The sequence below is a fragment of the Cetorhinus maximus genome, chromosome 9 (genome assembly GCF_964194155.1).
Source record: "Cetorhinus maximus chromosome 9, sCetMax3.hap1.1, whole genome shotgun sequence".
Classification (NCBI taxonomy): Eukaryota; Metazoa; Chordata; class Chondrichthyes; order Lamniformes; family Cetorhinidae; genus Cetorhinus; species Cetorhinus maximus.
In genome coordinates, this window is record NC_135887.1 from 74,145,207 (window position 1) to 74,156,755 (window position 11,549).

At 38.6% G+C, this 11,549-nt stretch overlaps 1 protein-coding gene and 1 long non-coding RNA gene across 8 annotated transcripts in view; one reads left to right on the forward strand and one right to left on the reverse strand.

Moving 5' to 3' along the window:
• The window catches only part of phf21aa (PHD finger protein 21Aa), a 332,304-nt gene extending 322,905 nt beyond the window's left edge, over positions 1-9,399 (forward strand). For 6 of the 7 annotated variants that reach the window (XM_078548866.1, XM_078548869.1, XM_078548864.1 and 3 more), the window contains 2 exons: positions 178-281; positions 6,134-7,920. In XM_078548866.1, the coding sequence (XP_078404992.1) occupies positions 178-281; positions 6,134-6,352 (323 nt within the window). In that variant the 3' untranslated portion in view covers positions 6,353-7,920. Of the gene's footprint in view, positions 1-177; positions 282-6,133; positions 7,921-8,749 lie in introns of those variants that run through there. The other variant, XR_013577548.1, reaches the window with a different exon arrangement.
• LOC144684724 (uncharacterized) lies at positions 7,624-10,735 on the reverse strand. The gene is made up of 2 exons (XR_013577550.1): positions 10,670-10,735; positions 7,624-8,905 (listed from the first exon to the last, which is right to left on the reverse strand). It is a non-coding gene; the product is annotated as an uncharacterized LOC144684724 (long non-coding RNA).
• Positions 10,736-11,549: the final 814 nt, after the last annotated feature.

Consider the following 11,549-nt stretch of genomic DNA (forward strand, 5'->3'; position numbering starts at 1 on the left):
CTGTTTTTAAGTTTTAGGATTATATATCCATTCCGATCAATACAATGCCTCTTCAAATATTGAGCTCCATTTTTCAGCTGCTAGACAATCTTGAATATTAGTTACATTTGTGAAATTTGTTGAGTATTGCTTTTTCTGTATTGTAGGTTCTCAAATTTTATTTTCTCTATTCTTCAGCAAAAGAAGAGGAAAAACAGAAATTATTGAAGTGGAGCGCGGAGCTAAAGCAGGAGCGAGAGCAGTTGGAACAGAAAGTCAAACAGCTGAGCAATTTCATATCGGTGAGTAAAGCAAGCTCCAGGGACAAGAGAATGTTGCTCTGACTTAGAAACTTAAAATCGTGGTCATAAGTTAGAGGTAAAAAGAAGCAGAGTATTTTCTGAAAGGTAACAGCTGCTTTTTATGCAGTTTGTTTTTAATGCTTGGAAACTGGATGTTGAAAAGGAACTGATAGGAGCTTTTATTTAATGGAGTATTTATCTTTCGTTTGGTGGTGGTGGCATGAGAGATCTTCATATATATCAATCGTAAGCATTTTAAGATGCAGTTTTTTGAACCACAAGTCACTTTGCCAGCAAGTTACAAGTAAACAAAATGTTCCCAACTGGAATTGAAGGTTGCAGGCACAACCAATTAAATGAGCTGGATGATGGGGCTATCATATCCAATCTGATATGTTGGAGGGAGGGACTGGACCGAGTGAATCAATCATTCAGACTTCACTTTCTCCCGCTGTTGGTTACACAAAATTGAAACAGGAAAGTTTTAAGATGAGCTAATGGTTCCTGAAAACCATAGTTACAAGTTTGTTTAGATAGATAACAAATAAGCTGCTTTAAAAACTGTGTTTTTCTCAAAGGACCTTTCTTATCATGCTTATGACATGCTTATCATCTTCTGAGGTCAAGGGGTATTTCAAGCAAGTGTAGTTGCAGCCACTTTTTCAGTTAGTGTGCATGCATTAACTGACTATATTCCAGCATTCCTGTCCTAGGATTTGGAAACAAAATAGAGATGGAGTTGGAGTGATGAGATTTACTTATTGAACGAATGCACTTGTAGGATTTCACAACAGGGATGTGTGATGCTGGTCAATTAGTTGGATGAATTTTCAATGGCGGATTGGGTTCTATAATTTGAAAGTTGTTTTAGGTTTGTTTACACGCTTGTGGTGAAGGCCCCTTTCTTACTATACAGTGACAGGAAAGAATGTTAGATGGTCAAATCCACAGGAAACTGAACTGAACTTTCAGGTGGTGGTGTTCCCATGCATCTGCTCCTTGTCGTTCTAAGTGGTAGAGATCTTGGGTTTGTAAGGTGCTGTCAAAGGAACCTTGGTGAGTAGCTGAAGTGCATCTTGTAGATTGTACACAATGCTGCCACTGCATCAGTGGTGAAGGATGTTAATGTTTAAGGTGGTGGGTGGGGTGTCAGTCAAGTGGGCTGCTTTGTCCTGGATGGTGTCGAGCTTCTTGAGTATAGTTGGAGCTGCACTCATCCAGGCAAGTGGAAAATATTCCATTACACTCCTGACTTGTGCCTTGTTAGATGGTAGACAGGCTTTGGGGAGTCAGGAGATGAATTAATCTCTGCAGAATTCCTAGCCTCTGTCCTGCTCTTGTAGTCACAGTATTTATATGGCTAGTCCAGTTCAATTCCTGGTCAATGGTAATGCCCAGGATGTTAGTGGGGGATTCAGCAATAGTAATGCCATTGAATGTCATGGGGAGATGGTTAAATTCTCTTGTTGGAGATGGTCATTGCAAGGAACTTGTGTGGTGCAGATGTTAATTGCCACTTATCAGCCCAAGCCTGAATATTGTCCAGGTCTTGCTGCATTTGGACATGGACTGCTTCAGTATCCGAGGAGTTGTGAATGGTGCTGAACCAGCTGAAGCAATTGTGAACACCTGCATGGAATCCTTAGACTCAGGAAAGCAGTAACGATATTTCCTCTCTCAAATTTAGATTTCACCATTGCTTATGTCTGATTCTCAGAATAGATATAGATGTAAGTGGGGTTCACTGAAATTCTGAGTAGCTGTACATTAAATGCCCTGTAATATAGCATATTGTACCTTTGAATAAGGAATGTGCATGACTGTGTGCACTCAGCCACTGCTTTGCTTTCTCCAAGCCGATATGCAACGGTTGCAGAAAGTTATTTTTGTAAAAATAACATTGAATGAACTTTGAGTTAATTGTACATGAAATGTAGCTGGTCTGAGCTGAAGATTTCTTCCCCTTCCATTCTTCGTTAGGCAACTCATGAAATCTCTGGAGACCTGTTTTCACTAGTTACATTGCTCTTTCCCGTTGCTTTATTCACCTGACTGAAAACAAAATCTTTTTTGAATGGGCGGTTGCATCTTAAATAGGGATGGAGCTGAACTTAATTTGAGTTGAGCCAGTGCAAGTTTGTTCACCAAGACAATAACTTGGGTCCATCCTAATTTTTTAATGCACTTAGCACTTCACAGTGGAAGAAGGTGGCAGATAACATGTATGTTTCACTGTTTGAGTTATGAGCACGCATGCAGAAATTTAACTTTAATCATTGTTGGTTCAATGATTAAATCTGTGTATTTGCGTGTCCTGAACAGCAGATTCTCTTTTTTTGTTGTGTTGGGCTGATTTGTTTAAGTCCCTGGGCCCTTTAATTTTTTTTGCATGATTTTGTGTGGTAACTTAAAGGGGCTGATTTATGTGTGACCTGCACACTTTGGGCACTACACTTTAGGAAGAATGTGAAGCCATTAGGGAGAAGATTTACAAGAATGGTTCCAGAGATGAAGGAGTTCAATTATGAGGATAGATTACAAAAGCTGGGGCTGTTCTCCTTCGAGCGGAGGAAGTTAAGAGGAGAACATAAGAAATAGGAGCAGGTGTAGCCCTTTGAGCCCGCTCCACCATTCAATGACATCATCGCTGATTTTCTACTTCAACACGATTTTCCCGCACTATCCCCATATCCCTTGATGTTTTTAATATGTAGAAATCTATTAATCTCAGCCTTGAACATACTCAATGACTGAGCCTCCACAACCCTCTGGTGTAGAGGATTCCAAAGATTCACCACCCTCTGAGTGAAGAAATTCCTCTTCATCTCAGTCCTAAATGGTCTATCCCTTATTCTGACACTCTGTCCCCTGGCTCTAGACCCCCTCAACCAGGGGAAACATCCTTTCTGCATTTACCCTGTCAAGCCCTGTAAGAATTTTGTATGTTTGAGTGAGAACACGTCTCATTCTTCTAAACTCCAGAGAATAAAGGCTCCAGTCTATTTAATCTTTCCTCATAGACAATACCTCCATCCCAGGAATTTGTTTGGAGATTGGTAGAGGTGGTCAAAATCATGAGTCTCGATAGAGTAGATAGAGAAACTGCTCCCATTGGCAGAAGGTTCAAGAACCAGAAGGGAATGATTTTAGGTGAATGGCGCAAGAACAAAAGGCGACATGAGATAAAAACATTTTATGCAGCAAGTGTTTGGGATCTGGAATCCACTGCCCTGAAAGTGTGCTGGAGGCAGATTCAATCTTGGCTTTCAAAAGGGAATTGAGTATCTACCTGAAGAGAGAAAATTTATAGGGCTACGGGGAAAAGGTGGGGAATGGAACTAGCTGAGCTGCTCTTGCAGAGAGCCAGCATGGACACAACAGGCTGAATGGCTGCATCCTATGCTGTAACCACTCCAAAATTTTTCGATGATTTTTTTTAAACTCCTCATTTGAAAGACAACACACCTGACAATGCAGTACTCCCTCAGTATTGAACTGAAGTCTAGATAATTTGCTCAAGCCTCTGGCATGGAACTTGAACTCACAACTGCTTGATTATTACAGTTCTCAAATATGATGCCTGGCTAGAGTTACAGCAACCAAAATGGGAATTATTTGTATTCCTTTTAGGTTTTTAGCAGCTGGAAGATCAATGGTGGCTTTCAGTTTTTTGTGCTAACAGAGGATGTATAATTGAATCACTTCTTTTAACTTTTTTGGGTCAAATAGAGTGGCTCTTGTAATGCATCTGTCCAGTCCATGGTCTATATGTAGTCTCTGTAAATTCCATCGTCTTCAAGCAGATGATAATGCTACATAAGAATGGTTTTAACAATGCAGTAACCCTTATATTAAAAAATTTGTAGAAATTTTATAGGATATGAAGAAATGTATAAAGTATGGTCATATTTCTTTTTGCAGCAGTCCTAAATGGATGTCATAAACTTTGGATGGAAAATCATTACATTCATAAACAGACTAAGTTGCTTAATCTGAATGCAATATTTTATTGGCTCCTACTTCAGCCTGTATTTGTTTCTAGCTCAAATTGTTACAATCTCGATGAACATCAGTAACTTTTGAAAAGAAATTTGAACATGATCGTATTGAATGGCGGGGCAGGCTCGAGGGGCTGAATTGCCCACTTCTCCTAGTTCTTATGTTCTTATGTTACTAACAGAATTATGCCAAAAGATTTCATATTTTAAATGAAACTTTTATTACATAAGAGTTAAACAAAACAAGTACTACTAACTTTACAATATATTTCATAAATACTTGTACTTTAAACCCGAAAATCTCAACAGACCACTTCTCATCCTTTTATTTCCACGCAAGTGTTCCCTTATACTTTACAGGATCTTGAGAGTTCTTTCACTTCTCCTGGGATCAAACCAAGATGTGCCACAGTTTTCATGTATTCACTTTGACTCTCCTCAGTGTTCCCTCTATTCTCCGAGGTATAAGATTTCTTGGAGTCCTTTCACTACCTTCGAGCAAGGTGACCCTCCAATTCTCCTTAAGCACCTTATAATTGTGGACACCCCAGCTCTGGCATGGGCCTTACCACACTCACTTAGTGACTCCTCATCAGAAAGTACCCTTGGTTTTTGATAACACTCTGCTACTGGTTTACAGCTCCTAGCAGATTCTTTCTCTGCTTTTCTCAAAGCTGCTTCCAGGCTGACTTCATTTGCCTTTCTCTGAGAAATCTCGCAGATAAAAATGCAAACCATAGGCCCACCCCCCCTCCCCCCCAAAAAAAAAACCTCCCTGCAATCTATTTACGCCAATGTGGCACACCTAGGATGTCCCAGTTAAAGATTTAAACTAATTATCTCCAACTTTAAATCTGCCCTTTGATCTGAAAAGTATATGGATACTTTAAGACCTTCCTTTGTTTACCAGCTGCTTTCAAACACTTCTTTGATCTCGGGAAATTACAGGAATAATGTAAACCCCTTATTGAGACAGCTGTAGAATCGCTGTCCCCATCACAAAACTAATAGGGGTCACCCATTGTTCTGTGTTTTCCCACTTTCAATTCTGACCTTATTAAATAAACATAAGCCACCCTTTGAATTGCAATTACTTCATGTCCATTTACTAGCTTTTCAAGCCTGATGCATTCATTTATCTTAACATTCACAAAATTTCAATACCTGAACTAAAAGTTATATTCCTAAAACACGTGAATCATGAAATTACATATTCATAACAAGATTAATAAATGTAAATTCATGAATGATTTCATTAAACCTTTATCTCATGAAATTGGGATAACTACAGCATCAAATTAATACATAATCTCTTCTGCTCCAATTAAGACTGACACATTTTTGCAAGTTTGTTTTTGCATTTGTATTTTCAACTCCCAGACAGAATCCTGATGAATCTACACTGAACTGTCTATATTCCCTCAACATCCTTTCTGTAGCATGGAGCGCAAAGCTGCACATACTGTTCTAACTGCTCTCACTAATTCTTTACATTCTGTTCCTTTTGTCATAAACCCAGTATTCCATTCATTTTATGACCTTACTCGCTTGAGGTGCTGCTAATGTCTTGTGGACCTGTACCCTCCAATCCCTCTGCTCTGTATGACAGTCAACTTTCTCCTATTCAAAGTATAATTATTACTTTATCAAAATGGACAACCTCACATTTACTGCCCGTGAATTCCATCCGCCACAATGGGGATCATCGCTAAAGACCAGTATGAGCTAATATGGAGTATCCCAAACCTGCGTATTGGGATTGAAAGATTATATGGGGAATGGAAGTGGAATTGAATGTGTTTTTCAATAGCATCTACAATTGATTACACTAAAATAAACTTTTCTTTTCTTTAGAAATGCATGGAGACTAAGAACACTTTACTTGCCCGGCAAAAAGATATGCAGACCTCGTTGGAAAAAGTGAAGCGGCTTATCCACCTAATCCAGGGTATACAGCTCACAAAAAATGCCACACTGACAGATGAGGCGATCAACAACCCCACAGACTGCATGAACTCACCCACCACAGCATCTTCACCAGTGAACTGTGACAGTAACGCTGAGACCAAGTAGCTGAAAGAAAGGGCTGGATTCTGTAGAACTTGTAAACCTTTCTGGGAACAAAATTGAGACAGGCGGTTCCTGATTTGCCAATTTAAGGGGGATTCTGTGCTGGATTGTGTTCTTATAGATCCATATTGGGAGTACCAGCTGGGTAAGGACCAGCATCAAGCCAAGTGAAAATACCAGTGTGTGCCTGCTGCCACCAGTTTGGTTTTAAGTTCGTCTACTCTTCAGGGAAATAGGTAGAAAACAACGGCAGAAACTTAGTGAGCTTTCCTGGTCTTGAATTGCATTCTCACAATTCCCAAGTCCAGGATTACTTGAGCAGAATAACAGACATTTAGTACAATGCAACGTGGAGAAAAAATTGTGCAGAATGCAAAGGGTTGGAGGCATGAGAACAAAAAGGTAGCAATCATTGACTGTGACTGAAGTAGCGAAGGTTGAATCAAAAGTACAGACAGAGACAGGTACATTGTGTAATGAACACAGCACAAAGTACAGAGATTCTCCTCTTATTTTAAGTACAAAAACCAGAAATGTAGGTTTATTATTGGGATTGGTAGGCGGTGGCACCAAAACCATGCATGGCTTATGATGATGAGTATTTCTTAATTTAAAAGAAAGTCACGTGCTTGTTCATTGTGCAAGTAAATTTTTCAGTGTCTTTGGGCACTGGAAAGACACAAGAGGGACAGACTGAATTTGTCCTGAGATTTTTGGGTTTTTTAAAGCTTAGGGAAATATTCAGGTCTTCCTAGTGTTACAGAAAATAGATCAAGTAAACTGTTGAATGCTTTTATTTCCTAACGAGGTGATTTATAGAAAACAAAGTGTTAGAAATTGAGCAGATTCTGTATATATAAATATATATATATACACACACACACACATATATATATTAAAAAATTCTGTGTATATATAAAAAGAGAAAAACACAAATCTGTTATCGTCTGAACTGCCAAATGCTTCTATATTGAACCTGCAGGGAAATGATCTTCAGTTTACTGGGGAATATACTGGAACAGTTTTACAGTTCTTACTATTTCCATCTTTAAGAAAAGTGGATTGAAGGTCACAGGTAACAAGATCAGTTAAGTAAAATGGTCATAGGTCATCAGTTGTGTAAAGAATGCAAAAAGTCTGTTGTCTGTTGTGCAAGTACAGCCAGAATGGAAATTTATATTATCTTTGCATTAATATTTAATGTTGGTTGTACTTATCTCACATATCAGGGTGTGCTTGCCTTTACATTTGGCACTAGGTGAAATTTTCAGCCATTTATACTTACACTTGTAATTATTAGCCAAACAAAGTGCAGATGGAAGAGACTATTAATGAAGAGTTTCTTCTAATTCAGTTATGTGGGGGATTCAGTTTTCCTTATTGCTGCCTGCCCAACCTGACAATGGTACATGTACAGAACAGAACAGGGTTTTTGGGAAGGGGGGTGTGGGAAAAGGAAGGAATTTGCCTAGAAACAGTCACAATTTTCTGTTATTTAGTGATGGTCTTTTACAATGTTTTTAACCCAATTCTGGAACGTAACTCATTAAAGATATTTTTAATAGAATTGATATTCAGCACAATTGATTTAAAAAAACAGACTAACAAGGAAAACTGTCTCAAAACCAAAAGATGAAAGTTTTTTCAAAATTAGTTTGCAACCAAATAAATGCTGTTGAGGACTGAAATAGTAATTTAAATAAATGAAATGGTTGCAGAAATATTTCTGAATGTAAACCAAAATCTTTCTGGTTTTCTTTATTCTCCATCCCCTTGACATCGGTACTTCCCTCAACACTCTCACATGCAAACACATACTCACCTTCCCTATTCTTCTCAGCCAGGACAGTCCAGTCTGCAGTTGTCTCCATAGCCTTTGTTAGGACTCTTCCAGTTTCACCCATCAGGAAGCTTAGTTAAATAAGAAGCTAGAAACTGATATTCAAATTAAAGATATGGTACGTGATAAGTTTGTTTTAAAGTTGGCTTTAAATATCTATCAGTTGGTAACTGCAGTGAGCTGATAAATGTTTCCACTCATGAGTTCGACCATAATGTAGATATTATTTCCTTGCCGACCTTGTTCTGTCCTAATCATGGATGCATCATGATTAGCTCATCTCTATCCTGTTGCCAGAAAAAAATATCAGATATGTCATGTACCTTCCGTTCCAATGTTATAATCATGTTTATTCCCCTTCTACATTATAATACTTTTTGCAGCACACTTTTTTTTTGTTTTTATCAAATATATAGTAATAAACAGCTGATCCTGAATTTAAGGCTATAAATTGATCAGCACACTTTGCTAATGTTCACAAGCCATCCTTCATGAAAGTCATCTTCAGCAACCACAGCTCTCCACCACCTGTTAACTTAAGTTGTCATTGTTGATCATAGCTATATATTCATACGGAGTACTTTGCAGAAGCCTTCCAAATGACTGGTTTGGTAAAACCAATGTTCAAGAACCACACACATCAGAGGTCTATGCTGAGGTAGCGGTATGGTGCTAGAGAAATCTCAGCTTTTGAAGGCATCTTACAGCATTTGGTGCTTCTGAGGAAGGGAAAATCAGGTAAAATTCCTACCTTTTAATCACCATTGATTTCTCCTGGAAAGCATAAGGGTGCAGGCATTAGGAACTTACAGACTGTGGTTTGACTACAGTGTCCTCCGTCGTCATTCACTGCCTCGGCCATTGCATGAGAATGCAACTTGCTTCGGTCAGTGGTGCCTAATTATACTGTATGGCAAGGAATGGAGGGAAGGTGTAAAATTGGCAAAGAAAAATCCTGATAATATTCAGATCAAAAGTAGAATATAGCTGCATGTAAGGTCCCACATTGGAATTCTCTTATTTCTGATAAATTTGTTTTGCTTTTGAGCAGTGATTTTTTTTTTGACCTTGTAAGTACGATAACTTCCAGTTGTTACCATTTGATCATGTTTAAGGACAGTTTCTGTAGGCGAACCTATATTCGCTATGATAAGAAACGTGATCATGTGCAACAGCAACAACTTACGTTAATATATGGGAAATAAGGCAAACTATCTTCTCCGCCCCCTCCAACCCCTCCCCCCTGTTGTTACCTTGCTCCTGAATAATACATAGCAATCTATTACATCTTGCATCACTTAAGACAGCATCAGTCATGCTCAACATTTTTCATGAGGCTAAACTATTGAATAAATGGGTTTATTAATGAATAATAATCTCATTATCATCTCCTTTTGCCTTGCAGCGTCATTCTTGTTGTCATATAATCTCTCCTGTCTTCCATGCTATCACAGAACTTTCTTCCCTCCCTCCGCCCCCCCACCCCACTTTTTCCTAAATCTGTACTTGCTTAAAACCTGTTACGTCTCTAACCAGTTTAGACGAAGTGTCGTCGACCTGAAAGATTAGTTGTTTCTCTCTCCGCAGATGCTGCCTGACCTGTTAAGTATTTCCAATATTTTGTGTTTTTATTCATAAATAGAATTATCGATAGAAGCAAGCAGTGTAAATAAGATGCTGAACAGTCCAGTGCAGTGCTTGAAATTTGGAAAAAGTTTGTAATTAAACAAACTATTTATAAAAGATCCTATGAAATTTTTCAGAAATTGAGGTAAAAGGATTTTTAGAGAAATTATTAATCAAGTCTTTTCAGCAATAGTTACATACTTTGACTGTTTACCAGATTTAAACAATTGACTAATCAAACTTTTACAACCTACGGACAAAAACACAGTAATATCACTTGGGGGTATTGCAGAGAACTGCAAACATATATCAACAAGTGCTGTGAACACAGGTCAGGCAACATATGTGGAGACAGGAAGGTAAAATTAATGTTTCAGGTTTAGAGACCCTTTGTCAGAACCGCTTTTTGTTTTATCGTGGAGACTGTAAAACTGGGAGGGGAGAATGGGGGGCCTTACACGAAGCGAGATAGAAATATAATCAAGATAGTTGTGGGAATCAGTGTGGTAGAAATCACTGAATTAGAGGAGTTGAGGAAGGTAAGGGATGAGTCGGAATTGAACCACATAAGGGAAAGGGAGGGTGGGAATTAGAGTCAAGTGCATAAAATCCAGCTCAGCAAGAACAGGAATCCACACAAGAAGAAGAGGTCTTCATCTGTGTACCAGAGAAAGAAGTCAAGGAAGGAACCCAAGTGGGACTGGAGCAAAGAAAGCTCAACATATCCTACAAGATGGCAAGCATAGCTTGGAAAGTGGGCTCCCATAGCAACATCTTTTGTTTGGAGGTAGTGAGTGGAGTTAAAGGAAAAGCTGTTCAGTGTGACAAAGGATCATAAGATTTGAAAAACTAACTCTACCTTTCCCTCCAAAGATGAGGCTGTGTTCTTGCAGCATTTTTTGTTTTCATTTCCAGTTTCCAGCTTCTGCAATATTTGCTTTTTGCAATTCTGTACCTGAGTTTGGGCAGTTTGAGAGAACTTCAACCCATGATAGATATTCAGACGCATTCCCTCATGCCTTGTTTGAAGCACATTCAACTTCATCGATTTTTCAGAAACAGCCAGCCTTCTACCAGCGGCCTGTCCTGCAGGGTGGATGAAGTAGCCTTGTACTATAGCCATAAACTACACGTCACTCTTCCAAATAAACATGCTGGCATTTAATGGAGATGTTGCCTTTACCTTGAGTGTGGTGTTTAACATTATTTAGGAACCAAGTGAGAAGAGAAACCATTTTATTTCATTAGTTACCCACTTGGCAGAGATTTCTCAAGTTCAGCTTAGTTGTTGCTTGTGAAGTTACAGATAGTTTCAATCTTGATATAAAAGCATGTTAGCATTCCTTTTCTGCAAACAACAAAGATGTCCATGTTGCACCCTGCATTGCAATGCTCCATTGTAACAAACGTGCATTCCTTTTGAGTTTAAAGGAATTGTGGTCAGAATATACAGTGAGGGTTGTTGCATAACAAGCAGGAGCTATAACTATGCAGTGCCAATATAATGCTTCATTATTCTTTAAGCATTAGTCACTGTGCCACATTTTGTGACCATACATTACTGTACAGACTGATAATCAGGTGTTTCTCCCTAAAGTCATTCAACTAAATCAACAGAGAACCAGTGTCCCTGTTCAATACATTCTTGTGGACAATAATCTGAGTCGTGTAACACTTTATCTGCACATAATATGTCTTTCTTTTACAAATATGCTCTCAATATTAAGGCACAAG